The sequence below is a fragment of the Stegodyphus dumicola genome, chromosome X2 (assembly GCF_044657685.1).
Source record: "Stegodyphus dumicola isolate Sdum_Otavi_A_Nest chromosome X2, ASM4465768v1".
Lineage (NCBI taxonomy): Eukaryota > Metazoa > Arthropoda > Arachnida > Araneae > Eresidae > Stegodyphus > Stegodyphus dumicola.
The window spans coordinates 165,261,128-165,280,173 of record NC_140781.1 but is presented as its reverse complement, the minus strand read 5'-3'; the positions used below and the strand labels follow the sequence as shown (position 1 = coordinate 165,280,173).

General features: G+C 31.1%; 1 protein-coding gene across 3 annotated transcripts in view; it reads right to left on the bottom strand.

Moving 5' to 3' along the window:
- Positions 1 to 19,046, bottom strand: part of LOC118186316 (adhesion molecule nephrin-like) — a 1,043,604-nt gene that overhangs the window by 493,994 nt on the left and 530,564 nt on the right. For all 3 annotated transcript variants that reach the window (XM_085809008.1, XM_085809009.1, XM_085809010.1), the window contains exon 4: positions 16,067 to 16,124. In XM_085809008.1, coding sequence (XP_085665134.1) covers positions 16,067 to 16,124 — 58 coding nt within the window. The remainder of the gene's footprint in view (positions 1 to 16,066; positions 16,125 to 19,046) is intronic.

Genomic DNA, 19,046 nt, shown 5'->3' with positions numbered 1-19,046 from the left:
TAGATGTTACTAAGTTTTCTTGTTACACGCATTGTCTGACTAAAAGCATTAAAATTTCAGACTTTTAAAAGAATTTTAAGTTGACCTATTCTAAACTCAATTACTTGAGTTAAATTCAAGAAATGAGTGCTGCTTATGATCGTAAGTGAGTAAGTATTTTTAGACCTTTTCTTGAAACATTTATGGATAATTTCTAAACCAGGAATTTAATAAGGAAATAGTTCGTAAATCTTCAAACATCATCAAAGGCTATAACTAAATTACGAGCAGTTAAAAGCCTAAACTAAAATGTACTAAGTGTCACTGCAGTCTATAAACTGATATTGTTCTTTAAAAAAAGCCAAATTAATTGATTTAAATCAAATTGAAAAAAATTCTCTTTTAGATACACGTATAATCACTAAATATATGATGACTGCACTTTTTAAAATTCTTTTTACAAACTTTATAACAGAAGTATAAAACACCATTATTAGAAGTTATAAAATCTCAGAACTAAAAAATTGGAATTCACAGTTGTTATCGTTCTAAGTAGTCACATTATTGCTTTTAAATTTGTGATTGAAATGAAAAAAAAAAATATTTTTTTCAAAATTAAAATGCATTACTCATGATTTTATTTACAATAATATTTATCCATAATTGCGTTTCAATAAGCCAAAGAACCTAGTCAATATTTTAATTCATTTCTTTAATTACCAGAAAAAATTATCTACTTATTATTTACAATATGTGACGAAACAATTACTATCAGAAATTTTTGCAAACAGAGATAAATAGAGAGATAATAGAGGGAAAGAGATAACTTGCACGCGAAAAAACCTACATATTAAACAAGAATACTTGTTTAATATGTAGGTTTTTGTTGCGTGCAATTTATTGCTTTAACTTAGATTTTGTTGTTTTAACTTTGTTTAACATGTAATATCTGGAATTAGACAATTCAAATGATCTTTACAGCTTTATCTCCTTTTATTATCATTCTATATATATATATATATATCAGAAAAGCAAGGATTTCGGTAGAAGAGATTTCCAAACTTCCTCCCCCCCCGATGAAGTGACATTGGGATTGACTGAATTCCTCTTCTAATTTTGTGCATTTTTCTTTGGATTTCATAATTTTTGAAGGGAGGTTTTGCTTGATTGTAGTGGTTTGGTTTTAAAACTTTTAAATTTATTGTTGCATTTTTTATGATTATTTGAAATTTATTAATTAGGGGTTTCAATATCTGGTCTTTGTGAAATAGTAGTTCTAAATTTCTTACTTTATGTTCTAAATTTTTACTTTACTGGTGTAGGAACACTACGACGTGGAAAAGTAGAAATACTGATGGCGTAGATACTTGAAGCTTAGGAGCGTCCACCCATTCTAATGAAGAAGTAGTCGAGCCGGATTAAACTCCATATTTATTTAAATTCACACTGGTGGCCATAATTCACTTGACACTCCAATCGTGCCTATTTCCAGAACAAGTTTGATACTATAGCGACAGAAGCGAATATAGATGTTTGCAGATGCGTCTTAACAGAATGAAAGCTTAAGCGGAAAGAGAAAGAGTGTTGCAGTAGTAATGCAGAGGAAGAAGGGAGGGAGTCAAAGAGTTTCAGTTTTAAGTTTCGGTTTATAATTTTGTGATTGGTCAAGAGGCATCTGCAGTAAGCGTTACGTAAAATTGCATGATTAATTTAAATGACGCAATTTAGACGTATGGCGCTATTCTTGAGAGAGAGAGATGAAGTCCCCAAATTAAATGAAACATAAAAGAGGTTATGGCCAATTTAGAAGTTTGCTTTTATATTTTTTATCGTATATATATATATATATATATATATATATATATATGAAATGTAATTTCTCATACATTATTTGTTTTGTGCAGCCGGGGCAACAGGAATGAGACAAATTTTGGAATATAAAGTGGTAGGTTTATTTTAGCATCCATCTCACAAGCGTTCTCTTCGTACCTTGAGCAGAAGCCCAATTTATATATATGTGTACGTCACGAGGCTCCTCCAATCAGCGATATTAATTGAAATCACGAGGTGACGCTATCTTCTCATCAGGAGTGTTCTTAAGTACTTTATGTAATATGACAGATTTATGAGTTTGGCGATTTGGCGGGCGCCAACAGGTTAATATATTTTATACTAAAGAAAGGATTTCGCCAAAATTTAGGAACAGGGATGCAATTTAGGTAGAGAATCGCCAACACATTATTAAGCAATATTAATAGAATTTAATTTAATCAATTGATTTAAAAATATCATTACATATATATATATATACTTTTCAGTTCTTACTTGTGTGGTAAATTGTGTTTTTACAAACCACGATATTCTTTGATATGACTTCTGATGTTAATTTATTTTGATATCTGTGACAACGAACTTGATTTATTTTCTTCTTAATAAATACACTGAACATTTTTGTGTTTATAATGTTTGCTTCTTTTCTGATCTTTTTGTGTATTGTTCACCATGCATCATTTTTAGGGTTTTTAAACTTGCTATCTTTGTTTATTATCTAAACTATAAAGTATAGTAGTCGCAGTGAAAATTTTTTTCATTTTAAAACACGAATATACTTCATATTTTTTTTTTAATTTCTTGTCATGTGGCTATTTGCATTATGCAACTTTAACCTCAAGCGTTGAATTTATTTAAGAATGGGCACAAAGACTCAAAGCAATATTACAACTGATAAACCTACAAAATTATGCATATTTTAAATTTTGCATAGTTATTCATATTAAAAATTGTTTCATCAATTTATTTAAAACTGGAATCTAAAGCAGAAACAATTCCTTCTGAAAAGTATTTTATGTTTTTAGAATGAATAAAATATCCTCCACTACATTACACTAATGAAGCTTTGAAGAGAACGCTTAATTAAAAACGAGAGAAACTGACTCCCAAAAAGAACACAAACTGTCCTAATTATAGCAGTGTTTTAAGAAAGTAAATGAGTTATTGCTTTTTCTACTGTTACCTGTATTTTATCTTACACTAGAATTTTATTAAGCTAACATTATATTTTAATCCAATAACTTATTAAATTATATGAATTTTGCAGCGTTTTGTAGATAGCATGCAAATATAATGTACAAAAAATTACGTTAAATTTAACAGTATAGTATTAGAAATATTTATTAATGAAAATTAATTCATATTAAATTGATTTAAAGTTTCTCAGAGTCTTGTAGAGACATTAGGTATTTTTGGAAGCAGGCAAGATGAAAAAGGAGCAATCGCCTTCGTCGGGAATCGAACCACGGACCTCTGGATACCAGCCCAGCGTGCAGAAACACTACACCACAAAGGCACGCAAGGAAGGCGGGAGAAATAGCTTATATACTTCCCCTTTTAAAAGGGCGAGTGGTGTTTTAGGGGACCCAATCGCCAAATCCTGGGTGAGGAGAATCATCATCCAACACCCTATTAGTTCTGGCGCCACTGAAGAGACATAGGGTATTTTTTTTTTTTTTTTTGGAAGCAGGCAAGATGAAAAATTAGCAACGCCTTCGCCGGGAATCGAACCACGGACCTCAGGATACTGGCTCATCGTGCAGAACCACTACATTACGAAAGCACATTAGGAAGGTCGGAGAAATACTTTATAACCTGTATTCCTAAATTCTAATTTATTATAAAAAATTCCTGAATGCATTTACAACGAAATTAATAAAAATTATTTTCGTAGCAGTTTTATGCTTTCTTCCCTTTTAATATGTGTAGCGATTCTTTATTTCTTTTCATTACTTAAGAGTTACAACACACATCTCATACAAGTGATACACTGATAATCCCTATGTATTATTTTAATGCATTTTGCCAACAAACAATGATTTTATTACCGCCATGAAAATAATTATAAGTTTGAGAAAACGTTTAAAAATTTGAATTTTTTTAAATAACAAAATGTAGTATTTTTTCAAAGATGTATGTAATGAGAAATTCAAAATTTAACACAATTATAAAAACTATTTGTTAGCATCTTCCATCTGTACATTACGCAATGTAAAAACGGCTTATGGATGAAAGTCTAGATGCGCAGTTTTGCAAATAAAGCATTATTTCATTATCATTTTGGGGGTTGGACTTGCCAACGGGAGGAAATTTGAACAATTCCTGTAAAGTCTATAAACGGCTAAGTAAATAAATTCTATAAACTTCGTTAATGTAGCGAACGTAATAAATGTACTCAAATGGTTATATCTGCAAAATATGTGACGAAGAAGGAAATGATTTAATGATTTTCTGTCTATATACAAAAGCTATAATAAAACTGACAAGTAAAGACCAGACCGCATCTGATTATTAATAAGGAATACATTTTAGATTGTGAAACACTGGTGTTAAAGTTTAAAATACTGCAAACGTTAGAAAGCATGCAGAAAATTTTGATAGCTTTTGTGTTCTTGATAACATCTTACTAATTTTGAACAAAATGAGGTAAATTAGTGATGAAGTGGAGAGTGCTTCAAAAACAGTCTGAATAATTATTTCGATTTATAAATTATTCCACTGTGATGATAATTGCAATTAATGAATCATATTTGAACGGCGTAGCATTCAAACACTTACACTGATTTATATTATAACTTTAATACCTGAAATTCTTCCTCTAGATTCATAAACTTAAGAAATCCGTTAAATATAAGTTTTAAGAATTATTCATCAGTTAATGGGAATCATAGGAAATTCGTCATTCGTCTGATAAAAAGAATTCCACATCTGAATTGTTTATTTGTTGGATAACATTTGCTGTAGTTAAGATAAAGAAGCTTAACTAATTATCATACACAAAAAATTGTTTTAGGATACCATCTAAGAGAAGTAAATATGCATGCATTTTTCGAAAAGCGTTCTGTACCATTTCTACGATATATTTAAGAGTTTCTTTGAATATAATAGTTTGATCTTCTAAATCTCATTATTTGTAAATAATGATAATACTGGCATATAAATCAGAAGATAAGAAGGTTACATAAAGCAATGTAAGTGCGCCTAAAACAGAACCATTTTCGTAGATTCGAATTGCATTATAAGACACATTGTGATAATCATGATTAAGGTATTCCATCAACTGACGCCGAAGGCAGTGCTCCAGATTCCATAAATTAATCCCTGAAGGAACACAATATTAGGCAGGAGGTCAAGATGCTATATTCGCTATTCTGTATGCCCGGCAAGTGGCTTCGAGAATTTGCATAACTTCAGTTAATGTAAATTATGCCAAGGCTATTTTATTGAATCAGGCATTCTTTTGCGTGAAAGGAATTTGATGCAAATGGCTGTCGTTCATGTTAAATCTTGTTAAACATCTAGAAAAATCCCACCAATTAAAAACCGCAGGATTGATTTACTAGTGCTCAGTAATTTTTTCATCTTACTCATTAAAAGTTTCTGTTTTGAAAGGGAAAGCATTACTAACACTGAAAATATCGGTTGAGCTTTTAAAACCTTATAAAAAAGGCAAGACAGTATAGCTAATAATATAATTTACTACATTAGCGCGCTTCTTAGGTGTTCCTTAGCATCTTCTATCCAGTAAATTGAATCTAGACTATCTAATAGAATGAAAGATCATATTTACGTTTAGGACACTAAAGTAGCAAGAAAGAAGACAGTGTACCGAAAAAAATGACACAAGTCGGGGCCTAGATATCTAGTGTTTATGACACATCATAGTGTTCTTAAGCTTGAAATTAAAAAGTGTGAAATAACAGATGAAATGAAACGTATAGATGGAGCGTGGGTAATCTTTTTATATTATAAGTATGAGAAGCCCTAGAGCACTTCCGTTGAGAAATCCATATATAGGAGAGACTTTTTTAAAACTGGATCAACGCGAAAGAGGAAAACGTTACAATAGTTACAATATCTAAGAAGAAATAAACGAAAGCGAACTGAAGAAAATCCGAGTTGAAGGAGTGTAAAGACTCTAGAATTTATCATTAAAGCTTTTTTGACCACTAATTTTTTTGAGCTAATTCGATTCTACAGGGATTTACTTTCACCCATGTTTTTAGTCTCTAGAGGGTAGTTTTCGTTTTTAGAGAGCTTCCATTTTTGGGAGAAGCTAGCATAATAAAATGTCTTGATGTTTCCCCTTCTTTGATATAATCATTTGTTATTTTATTATTCCTATTGAAGTTCGTAATCACTTCAGTTTCTTGCATGTTCCTCAGTAATTTAACGAAATGATACTTGCTGAATATTTCCTTTAAAATTACTGTTTCATTTTGGAAAAATGCTTACACTTATAAAATATAAGTTCTTAACATAAAAATGTTTCTAATTTGATTTAAAAAAATTCTAACGATTCAAATTGATACTGCATATAAATAAGTTTAATTACTAATTTTCTATTTATGTTTATTTCCTAAGAAAGATATGAAAAATTATTGCAAATTGAAAGTAGGAAATGTTAGTTCTTTAAGTGATTGTGAAAAAAACTATTAAAAACTTGTGATAAACTTAGTGGTTTAATATTGGTATTGGTATGTATCAAAAACGCACATTTTTTAATAAAAAAACGAATACTAAATACATAAAAATAAGAATACTTCAGTATATTAGAAAGTATGTTAATTATCGTTGGCTTCTCGGAAGGGTGCTTACTTGCCAGGTGGAACTAGTCCTCCCCAAAAAATTCTGCAATAATTTTGGGTATGATCGCGTTTCGTCTCTTTCGTATGTTTCAAGGAATTCTTTTTTAATCGCGAAAAACTTATTTATAAAATTTAGAATCAAATTAATAATTTTGAAAAGCCAAATTAATTCTCCAACACGATCAAAAAAGATGTATTTACAAAACGACTGTTACTAATTCAGAAGTCAAACAACAAAAATCAGCGTTATATTTTCAAATTTTCACAGGACTAGTTTCGATGGTTTTACCGAACCTCATCTGCAAAAGCGCAATTGCGCTTTTGCAGCTGAGGATGGTATTTTATGTATGAATCACCTGAGGAATATAAAATCATCTGAGATTTAATAACTTTATATGGAAAAATATATTTTACTGCTAACTGGAACTTAATAAGAATAAATGCAAAATTAGTGATAAATGTTTCATACATTATTTAAATTTAATTTTCTGGTTGAAAATGCATGTTTAACATTAAGACATGAGATACACCTCTCCAGTTAGAAAATGGAAAGCTTTCACCTTATATAAATAAAAAAAAATCATTATTTCTAATTATTCCTCGAAATCTTGATTGAAGACGTTTGCTTTATAACAAATAATTGAGTCATTACCAATAATGAACAAATGGTAAGACGATATTCTAGATGTAAATTTGGGTGACTGCGTACAGACAAATATTAATCAAAATTGATAAGGATAAATCAAATTTAGAAATGGGTTAGGAATGTTTCTGTGATGAAATAATAAATGCTAGCACCCAGAATCCTTTGAAATATAGTATATATTGATATCTCCTTTACTATATGTCCTCTGGAATAGTTCAAATACTTGGCAAATTCTATTTTAATATCATTTGTGAAAATAAAGAAATACATACCACTTCTGATAAAAAAATTAAAGAAACTGAATAACTATTACTAATTCACTTTTGAGTGCTAGAAAATCAGATATCGAAAAGCAAAATAACGTTTAATAATAATTATTAAAAAAGTATAATAATGATAAACAGTAACAGAAAATAAAACATTATGTTCATACCGGCAGTAATAAACAAATAAATGATTAATTTCTACCATGAAAAAAATGAATATTTTTAAGGGCCTGTTTATGTACACTGCGAAAAAAAATTGAGGGGAGATAATTCTATATCTCCCGTTTTACTGGGCCGATTGACGAAATTCAACTTGCGTTTTTTTATGTCTCGAAAGCGTGACTTAGGATATGTATTAGATTTATATATAGCATTTTTCTAATATAGTACATTGACACAAATCTGACTTTTTCTGAAATTATATGCCACTTTTTCCATATTTCGATTCTACGACTCAAATTATGCCAAACTGCCAAGTTTTACAAAAATAGCATGAGTAGTTTTGAAACAATTAGCTATCAAAATTCTAGTTCCTCAATATCAAATTGAATTTGATGTATATAGTTATTAATATCTATTTTTTAAACTTATTTGATTCTTCCTTTCATATTTCGAAATTTAGGTTCATTCCAAAAAAATTCGCCTATTTTTATGATTTATTTTTTAAATATGCAATTTAAAATAATTTTTATAAATTTTTCGAAAACCATTTTTAATTATAATCTATAAAATTTTACCATTATCTTAAAGTAGATGTATGTCTAAACATACCTGCAAAAAATAGGGGTTTTTATTCAAAATTTCCGACGATATAAGTGAATTTATATATTGACGCGTTTTGAAATTTGTTGAAAGCAATAATAACATTTTATGTGGTTTAGGCACTTTGTAAAAAATATTTAAAAAGTAGGAACGAAGTAAATTTTTTTCCGGTCATGCGCAATGTAAAAAGGGAAAGCAAAATAGGTTCCTATATATTAAGAAGATTGCCTAGTGAATTATTCTTTGCGCAAACTGAAAAAAAGGTACCAAGATAAATTATTGAATTTCTACGTAAATTTTGCACCAAATTTTACAAAATTTTATATTTAGGCGTAATATGAGTTCTAAAATCGAAATATGGAAAAATATGGGCATGGCATTTAAGAAAGATGCCAATTTTGCGTCAAAATACCTGTGTTAGAGCATTGTTATATAAAAATCTAATATATATACCAAGTCGCTCCGTTGACACAACGTAATTCAAATTTCATCAAGCGGCCCAGTAGAACGGGAGATATAGAACTGTCCCTTTTTTTTTATTCCAAAGGGGCAATTTTCCCAGAAGGACTATTAATTTCGTTTTGGCAATTTGCTTTCATTCATTTAACAAGCGTTGTTTCCCTTTTCAAATTTTTGCCATCAAATATTATCGCCCTGTATTATATTTAAAGAAATTAAATAATGAAGAATCTGCATAAATGTATGTATGTTTCTCGCATTGTGGTAAAAAGAAAAAAAACGGTATCTAGAGCCATCAAATTTTGAATAACGTAATCCTCCTGCGAATATAGGCATCCGCAAGCCCAAATTTAAAATTTGGAATTTTTTTATTACCGATTTCATATTTTGTGAAACTTTAACGAATTTTCGATTAACAAACTCAAGGATTTTTAAAGCGAGCAGAGACAACGTTGTACAAAAAAAAAAAAAAAAAAAAAAAAAAAAATCTCCAGCGCGCTAGACTGCGTATCCGGAAATTCTAAAGATATGCTCATTCTAAAATTATTTTGCGATATTGCTCTTGGACTGAATTTTATGGTTTAATTGCGAAGAGCATGATATTTAATAAATAAAGGTAACACACAAAATGTTAGAAAACGTCCCCTTTGGACGTAATTCAAATCTGAAACCTTTCAGATTTTATTATGTCCCCCCCGCAGTGTGCATGAAATTAAGATTTATATTATAATGTTGCGTGGCCCCAACTTGTCAGCAACAGTAGTAGTGACTGCTATGAACTGGAAATTACACAAACTCGTTAGAAGGGTTTAAATCATCTTTTTATTCCACTTTAGAAATACAGCTGCGTTCACTTGACGCTCACAAACTACGCCGACCCGGCGGTTTAACAAAATAGAAAAGTACAACTAAAAATAAATGACAGGATGAATAAATAACGAAATCACTACCTACGAGGCTCTATAATCGTAACTGACTTAACCGCGTTCTAAGATACAGCTGAGAGTCAGCAAACTTACTGTTTAAGAAGTTGAAAGATTCAACGAACTGCCGAAATAGGCACACAGGCCGAAACGCGCGGTTCTTAAATTTCTACCTAGGAACCTTCACGCTCGCGATTCAAGAAGCACACTTACAATCTCGTTTCCCTTCTATTTAACTCAATTTACTTCTGCTAAAATTTGAATAGTCTGCGCGTTCTACTAAAATTTACATACTCTGGCATTGGCAATTCTAGGGGAAAATAAAGGCTTGACAGGAAAGATAGCTTAAACTTAAAATAAATGTTAGTTAAAATAAATATAAACCCTACAATATAAAGTCGTGTGTCATAGTACAGAAAAATATACATCAAGAATATTAAATAAACTTAGTTTTATTGAACCGTATGTAAAAAAGCTTTAAAAAAGGAGTAAAGTATGTTTGTCTTTATTAGCTTTCTACTTAAACACATTTATTACATATTTTCTAATGAATCGCATGAAAAATAAATTTTGTCCGTTTTAATTCCCATGAATTTATAGTTTCAGTCTTAGAAATTAAGCCCAAGAAATAATTAATAAACGGAAGCAAATGATTTGTAATATTTGCTTTGGGAAATTGTTTTAAAATAATCAGAAAAGGAAATGCGATGGTATTATGTTCTGTCATACACGAAGGAATAAGAATTAAAGCAAAATCAAATATTAACAGCTAACTGAATTTTCTCATCCAAAGGGAATTAGATCATTGCAGTTTGGAAAGAAAATAAACACTTTTTATTGCTCTCGTAAAATTAGAAACTCTTTATACGTTCTGCTTTGCAAATAATGAATTCTCGTTTCTGCTTAGAATTTGCTTAGGGCTATTAAAATATTCAACACGAAACAGCTCAATACTTCATATTGGCTTGATTCATTTTTTTCAAGAAGTCGCAACAGTGATTCGCCTTTGATTTCCATATTTCCAGGATTGTAATGCTTATCGAACTTCTCTCTAGTTTGACAAGTTAATACAAAATCATACAAAGCTGGAACTGATAAATGTGTTAAAATATATAACAGACATTGTAAAAGTATTTCGGAAAACCAACACATAGGACGTAAATTTAAATCCTCTAAAATTCTAGAGAAAGATGATGTTGTTATATATGATTATAGTCTTAGGACACTTAAGCCACAACTATTAAAAGAGTTATTTTAGATAAAAAGATAATTTCATTATTCATATCGACTTAACAGTCCTATATTTGCGTTCTTCTTCTTAATAAATAAGGAGGAATCCAACGCAGGAGGCCATCCATAATTTAATGCAATGCTTAATTTTCTTATCATATATTATTAACAGTTACTTTGTGATGACAATTATTGCAAACAAAAAAACAACAACGAATCATTAAATCTTGTTTTCAAATGTCACTAAATAGTGAAATAGCTACTGAAAGTTAACCATTACTAATTCGATCACTTTCGGATACAAACGTTTCTTCTAAGCATTAATAACTGGATTTTCAGATCTAATTTTACGAAAGAACTGCTTGCGATTCTGGAATTAACCAATTAGTGCGAGTATATGACAGCAACAGATTTAAAATACACTTGTTAAGAACTGTGTCCTTAAATAAATTACTCAATCCAAAAACCTTGATGCATGCTGAAAGTTTCGTTTTTTACGGAAATAGTTTTCGCCGAAAATTTAGGTAAAAGGTTTTAAATTAAGAAGACTTAGATTTCAATGGTAGGATTGATTACAAGTCGGGTTTGTTAGAGCAGTTTAAAATTCCTCTTGTCATTAAAAAGCTCTAATGTCGTAATGTGTTACAGAAACAAATTAAAGTAATAAATGGTGAAAAATACGGAATTTTAAGGCACCAGTCAAAGGTGAGGTTATAAATGAGGTGACGATAAATGCGAGCTAACGAATGTTTTTTTTTTATTATTTTAACCGAGGCTGAACGTTCTAGAAACGAAATAGGCCATATGTACACTTATTGTTTCTGATTATTATTAAATGCACTCATATACTACATACACGCAAATACTATTTCTAAAATATTCAGCACTGAAATTTCTCCAGAGGTTTCGACTACTTCACTGCCCATAGATACATATTCATTGAAATCGAATTCTAAATCTCGTTTTTTTAGTTCATAGTCTAAATTCGATAAAGGGATATTATCTCCACTTTCCTTCTCTTTAGGATTGGCTTCTGAAGAATTTATTTTGAAACATGAAGCAATTGGCAATAATTTTAGAAGAAATCATGTTTCAGCTTTTGGCTGCGTAGAAAATCGCTTCAAGCTATCAGGACTTGTATTCCTCTTTACTTGCTTTGGAAACATGAACTGTCCTGACTCGGAACAGGGAGCTTACTCAAGCTATGTTCAATAAATTGTGAAGTAGACAATACACACAGGAAGGGTATACAAAACCCTTTATTTTTCTATCTTTACAGCGATTTCCGGAACTTCGGAATACAGAGACCAACCACTTGTGGTCTGAACGTAAGAATATAAAAATACTATCTAAAAACTCTAACTAAAACTAACTTTGGATTAATATACAAGTGCCTAACATTAAGATTGGCCGTTATTTAACAAAAATCCGTATGTAGTACAGAGAGCTGCTAAACTAATTTAAAATTAAAGTCGAAATCGACACATTTTGTATCCTGGCATATTTTATCCAGGTGATCAGAACTTTCTTTATGTCTTCATAAAAAGACATTCATTGTCTTTTTTATTGTTATTATCGCAATCTATGACATCTTTTGATGAAAAAATGTCACTGAACGTTGTTTGAACTTATCAAAAGGACTAAACCTCTGGCCTTGAAGCCAACCAGCAACCGAGTAAAACTACTATGGCAAGCGGCCTGCTTCTAATAACTCCTTCCTCTATCTTGTTTGGCAAAAAGCCACAACTTAAGTACTTGACGTTCGCAAGACAAATTTGCATAAATAAGTTAAAGCTTTTAATTCTGGCCGGAAGTAGAAAATAAGAAGTGATAGTAAAGATTTAAAATAAAATAAACGTTAGTAAAACTTAGGATCCTTACAAAGCTATTAAGTAACGGAAAAGGACGATTTGTCATCAAAGGCAGTTTTAAAATCATTCATAAGAAGTTTCCTATAATTTAATTTAAAATTATAAACAATCCTCTGGATCACAGGTTGCAATACACTAGTCTCATCTGGTCGTAAATAGACCATTTTTATGATTTCTAAACGTTTTGCTCTGGTATGAGCTGTGCATTTAAAGCAAATAACTGTTTTTCTACCTTTCTGCGAGATTCTTGCGTCTAATTTCTTCATTGTCGTTTTCCATAGCTGCGAAGCTTTAGAGTTTCCAAACTTTGGAGCTGGTGTCATAGCTCATTGGCATTGGATCCCAGCAAATTCCAGCTCATTTGATCCCAGCAAAACAATCAATCTTTTCTTACACTTTTTCTCCCAATGCAATTTTCCTTTTTGAAAGAAAGCGTTTTGTCGGGCAAAATTCTGTAAACCAATCCGCAATCATCTACATTAAAAATGTCACTTGGTCCATAATGTTCTCATACTACTTTTATCACTCTGGTTTTCCATTCCAGAACAACCCCTGAATTAATGTCAGATGTTTCTTTGATTTCTTTGCACGATAAGTCATGCCTTATCTCATCTATTAATAGCTTCAAATTTTTCTTCTGCAAGTTCAGCAGTATTTTGAAGAATTTTTATTTAAAATTAAAGTCGAAATCGACACATTTTGTATCCTGGCATATTTTATCCAGGTGATCAGAACTTTCTTTATGTCTTCATAAAAAGACCTTCATTGTCTTTTTTATTGTTATTATCGCAATCTATGACATCTTTTGATGAAAAAATGTCACTGAACGTTGTTCGAGGAATTCCACAAACTTTTGAAAACAAATAAGTCAAATGTAGCTTTTAACAGATATGAATTTTCAAAGCCCTTGATAATTCTCTTTTTCTGCAAAAATTTTAAAATTTTACTCTTTGCTGGCTTTCTACTGAAAGATACGAGTATTCAAGTTTCCGCGTCAGACTTTGGAAAACCAGGTATAACTCACGAAAGTTCCAGCAAAACATGTGGGCCCATCTGTGTGTTTTCCTACAAATGCCGAGGGCACACATTGGTGTCCAGTTACTGTGCGAATGGGTGGGAGAAGAGAGGGAGACTGAGAATGTACTGTAAGGTATGGGTTTGGTATGCAAATGTATGGGTTGGTTTATTTTAACTACGGCAAAGAACTCTAGGGCTAACTGCCTAAGAGGAGAGATTGTTTTGGGGAGGATGTTCTAAGTGAAACTGGCTTATTGGAGAAACCACAATAACACCCATGCAGCCAGCCCGTTCGTCGGGATTAGAACCCCGGACCAAACTACTAGTGTTCAGCGACTATACCGCTGGACAGCTGCGGTACTGAGGTTGAAACAATCTCTAAATCCAAAGTGAAAATATTAACTTATTTTGTCTCTAAACAGCTTATCAGATTTTTTTTATCGATATTTTCCTGTTCAACTGATCTGAACTTTGCAGAACCGAGATTTAAAAGGTGTGACATTTTTAACGAGGGTTGAATGTGTATATATATATATATATATATATATATACATTTAACACTCGTTAAAAATGTCACGCCTTTTAATATACATATATATACTCCTGAACACAAATTCAAAGTATATCTGTATAGTAAAGTAAATACTGAAAAAAATAAATGCAGTCATCACGTTTTTCTTAGAGGAGAGGTGAGAAATATGTGCATTGCCCTCACAGGGACTCGAACCCTGGACCTCTCGAATACACGTCGAGCATGCTTACACTTTCCCCACGAAAGGAGGTAGAAAATACCTTATATACTCCCCTTTTTAGAAGGCCACTTGGATTAGGAGATTCAGTCTCCAAACCTTTACTTCGGGCACCAGTTTTGAGTCATTTTATAATTTTTCGAAGTGGGGAAGCTAAAGAAATCCACAATGCCCTTCCCCTTCGTGTTTGGGCACCACTTGTAAAATTATTATTATTATTATTATTATTATTATTATTATTATTATTATTGTTGTTGTTGTTGTTGTTGTTGAAGCAGGAGACGTGAAAAATGTCCAACGCCCTCGCCGGCACTCGAACCCTGGATCTCTCGAATGCGCGTCGAGTATACTTCCTAATACATCAGGGTTTCTTTAACTGTGTGTCGCGACCCCTTGGGGGTCGCCAAAAATTTTAGCAGATTTGATATTTCTTATTATAATAATTTTACAACTACCAAATATTTTTACACAATATATCTGAAAACAGATAAAGATAATACAGTACAGGCAAAGAAAAAAACGAAAACATTTTAAAGCATTCTTTTTACAATATAAACGTTCATTTTACTTGCTTTGCACGTGAAGCTGTCATTTCGTCTTTTAGTTATTTAAACTTTTCACATTGTTCTATGTCTTAAAATTAGACATTAAAGTTAATGACCTAAAACTGCAATAGTATATTACAGTACAAGTGAAAAATTGACAATTTCATTCACGCATGTATCGGATTTGCACAATACTTATGGGGTCCCACAAAATTTTTGTAAGTATTATGGGGTCCTAGTGGTCGAGAAAAAATCTCAGTGATAAAAAGGGGTCGAGACTGAAAAAAGTTTTAAGAAACACTGTAACACATCAAGAAATCATGAAAGAAGGAGGGAGAAAATGTCTTATCATATTATATAAAAAAGATAATAAGGTAATAAAAGCGAATAATTGTCAGCAAACGTGAATAGAAGATACAACAATTAAATTGCAACGAAAATTTTAGTTAAAATGTTAGAACAAAGAACTAATCTTATATTTTAACTTTTCAATAGTTATTTGATGTCTTTTCGAATGTCTGGCGGATTTATTCATGTTTCGCAAGCCTAATGGTAATATTATACTGCTTCTACAAACTATTGTGTAGTTTTTGTTTTGTAATGCAGCATTAATTGATTTCAGGTATAGATCTGATCCAAGATTAGCATAGTTCTCTTAGCCTCTGGAGTACCATATATTCAACTTCAAATATACTTTTTAGAAGCATATCACCCTGCGAAATATCTCTTTACCTTTTCATAAATGTAAGATTAAAATTTGATCTCATACTATGCTTATGTAACGACAGTAATATAATTGCGACAAATGTAATTCGTTTACTTGCAAAATTTCCTGAACCTTTTTATGATGAAAATAACTCTATTATTTAATTAATGACGATGCTGTGAAAAGTGACATAGATTAGATTAATACTGAAGCTAGGATACTTTATTTAAGGTCCTTAAGTAGCTAACAATCAAAACGTTATTAATAAAACTCACCTAAAACAGTAAGTCGGGCTACTGATCTGATGGGCTTTTCATTTTTTCCGGGGCCAACCTAGGAAAATAAACAAAGAAATAAGTTTTTTTAGGAAATAATACAATTTTTTAAACTGTTTCCATAATAATAAAAGAGCCAAATTTACTCTTTCTTGAAAATTGCGTTATTAAGCGAATCACGTAACATCTATCAGCACGTACATGATAAACCATTAAATAAAATCGACTTATAGTAGAAGTACTAGGACAGCAAAAACTTCAGCATACATCTATTTAAAGCTGACATGTTTAATGACAGCAATTAAAGTTTAATTTCAAAAATATTATTTTCTTTGGTTATTTCTGTACTTTTGACTGACTTTTAATTATGTTGCAATTGCTAATTTTATGCCGACTGCGCAGTAATATACCACAAAATATCAGAACGCAATTCTAAAAGATTATTTTCTATTATATGGAAAAGTAATTATACTTATTACGTAAACGTAATTATAAGAGGTGTTTACAGAACATACAAATAAAGAAAATATTGTTGAATCGCTAAAAACGTTCTGGCTGCTTCGGAAGAACACCATGAACATTTATTTTGTACAAAACCGAAACTCTGTTAATATCAATGGTCTTCTAACTTCAAGTACCGTCAGTGCAAAACAGAGCTGTGTTAGAGACCAAGTTTGCCAGCTACTCATTTGCTTTGGTTTCACTAAACAAAGGTTTGATAGAACAACACTAGTCTGCGAAGGGAAGTTTATTATTTAATTAAAACTCTGCATTATGCTGGGGATGAAGCCAAACATTGCAGCCTCGCTTAGTAACATCTTGCAAGTATCATATCTCGTATAATGTCTGTAAAAATCGAGCAACAATATGCAACGGACGCATTCAGACAGTTTAACATTGTTAAATAGAGTTTGGTAGCGATGGCAATGCCTTACAAAAGCATCTGTTAAAAGTTTACTACATATTAATTACACCCTAAACGTACCACCAATTTATACAAGCAGATCTTTGTCTCGACTGAGGACTAACAGGTTAACTCTCTCTCATGCAAGCTTCATGTTGATTTAAACGCCTTCCTTCTTTCCTTCTTCGGCGAAACCATCAGGCCACGTGTCGTTAAGGCGGTATGAAACTAGACAAGCAAGCTTTCCGTATACCAGTTGTCAGTTGACAAATTATCTCAATACTAATTTTCGCTATTTAAGACCACGGTCTTTATATGCTATCGATCACAGTACTGCTGGGCACGCTTTATCTTTCTGCTAGCCTGTCGAGTGTTTGATGGTTTCCATAGCGGAAACAGGTCATGAATTGGGACGATCTTCAAGACTGATATTGCCATAACGACAGCGCATGCACCAAATTCTTGCCCTATTTTTCTTATAGTCCTTCCATCGAATATGGTGTTAACGCAATGAATCGACATAACAGTATTTAACTCCGATGAAAACTGATAAATAGACCGTCGCTAACAAAGGTCCTTTTAAAATTCAGAAAGGACCACAGACATTAAAACATGCACTTCTTCTGAACGCCCATTCGTGTTATTTCATGGTTTCGTTTATATATCTCTATAGAAGAAATTCTGAGAATTTATAGGAAGATATTTCTGCCAAGTTTTAAAACCATCATAATGTTCCCATCAATCTAATTCATCAACAAATAACAGATTAAAGTTGCTCTATGATAGTATTTAGTATAGTGACTTTTTTCTAGCCTAGAAAAGCACCAGATAAGATCCAAAAAACAAATAGCAATCAAAAATAAAAGAATAAATGTGCCACATATGCCTCTTTGTATCAAGTCCCTTAGCAAAATTAAAACAAGCAATACATAAAGAATCCTTAAATCAGAAAACACCGTAAAAACTAGAGTACAGAAGTAGTAAGTCAGATGCAAGATACAAGTGAAAATAAAAATGAAAAATAAGAAACACAAAAGGATATTGATTAGGTTTGTCTTTTATTTTTTATACTTATTTTTGTTTGTGCCTTGCATTTGACTTACTGCTAGTGCACTGCAATTTTTTGTGGTGTTATCTGATTTAAGGATTCCTCATGCATTGCAGGTCTTAATTGTGTTACGGCGCTTCGTGCATAATGGCATAAGTGATAGTTTTCTTATTTATTTATTTTACTTTTTCTCTTGTTCCCTCTTTCATCAGTTTTACTCTTATTTGAAAACTTTTAGTCTTCTGTGCACGAGGTATAAAACAAGTCTTTTAAGAAAGAACAGCTTTAAGCGTGTTTTCAAAGAGCTTTATCTTTTCCATTAGTTATTATACTATATACATATATATATAATACATAGTAAGATTATCATCCTGGAATAAAAGACTATTGTAATAAAAAATTTTATAATACCATGACGATTTTAGTCAGTTGAAAATACAGTACATAGGTATTTAGGTGTATTCATGGCATAATTGTTGTCAATAATTTTGAGGCGATAGAAAAATTCCCTTCTTGCTTATTTAATTAAAACTCAATTGTTAATTTTCAATTGCTAATTTTGCTGAATAAGGCCAATACAAATCCAAAAAAATAGAATATCCGGATCTACTAATCATGAACTACAACAAAAATAAACTTTACGATAACAGATGAGATTTTAAATTTACCACATTATTTAAATTAATTAAGAGGCAAAAAGTCTGAAAATATCATTGGTAACTAGGATAAAAAATATTTGCACGGAAGTTTCTTACTTACTAGATGAAATAATTTTAATTGAAAATAAAATTCCCACTGAAATTATTAACTTTTTTCTTTAAAAAAAACTGGTGTTATTTATCAAATTTAATCTTTAATCTAACTATGTACAAATGACTTATAAGCATTAGTACATAGATCGCATTTCATAGATCATTAGATCCTAGATCGTAGTACATAGGTATTTTAATACATACATCGTAGTACATACATTAGTACATAGATCGTAAAGTTTATTTTACATTTATAATGTAAAATAACGATTTATT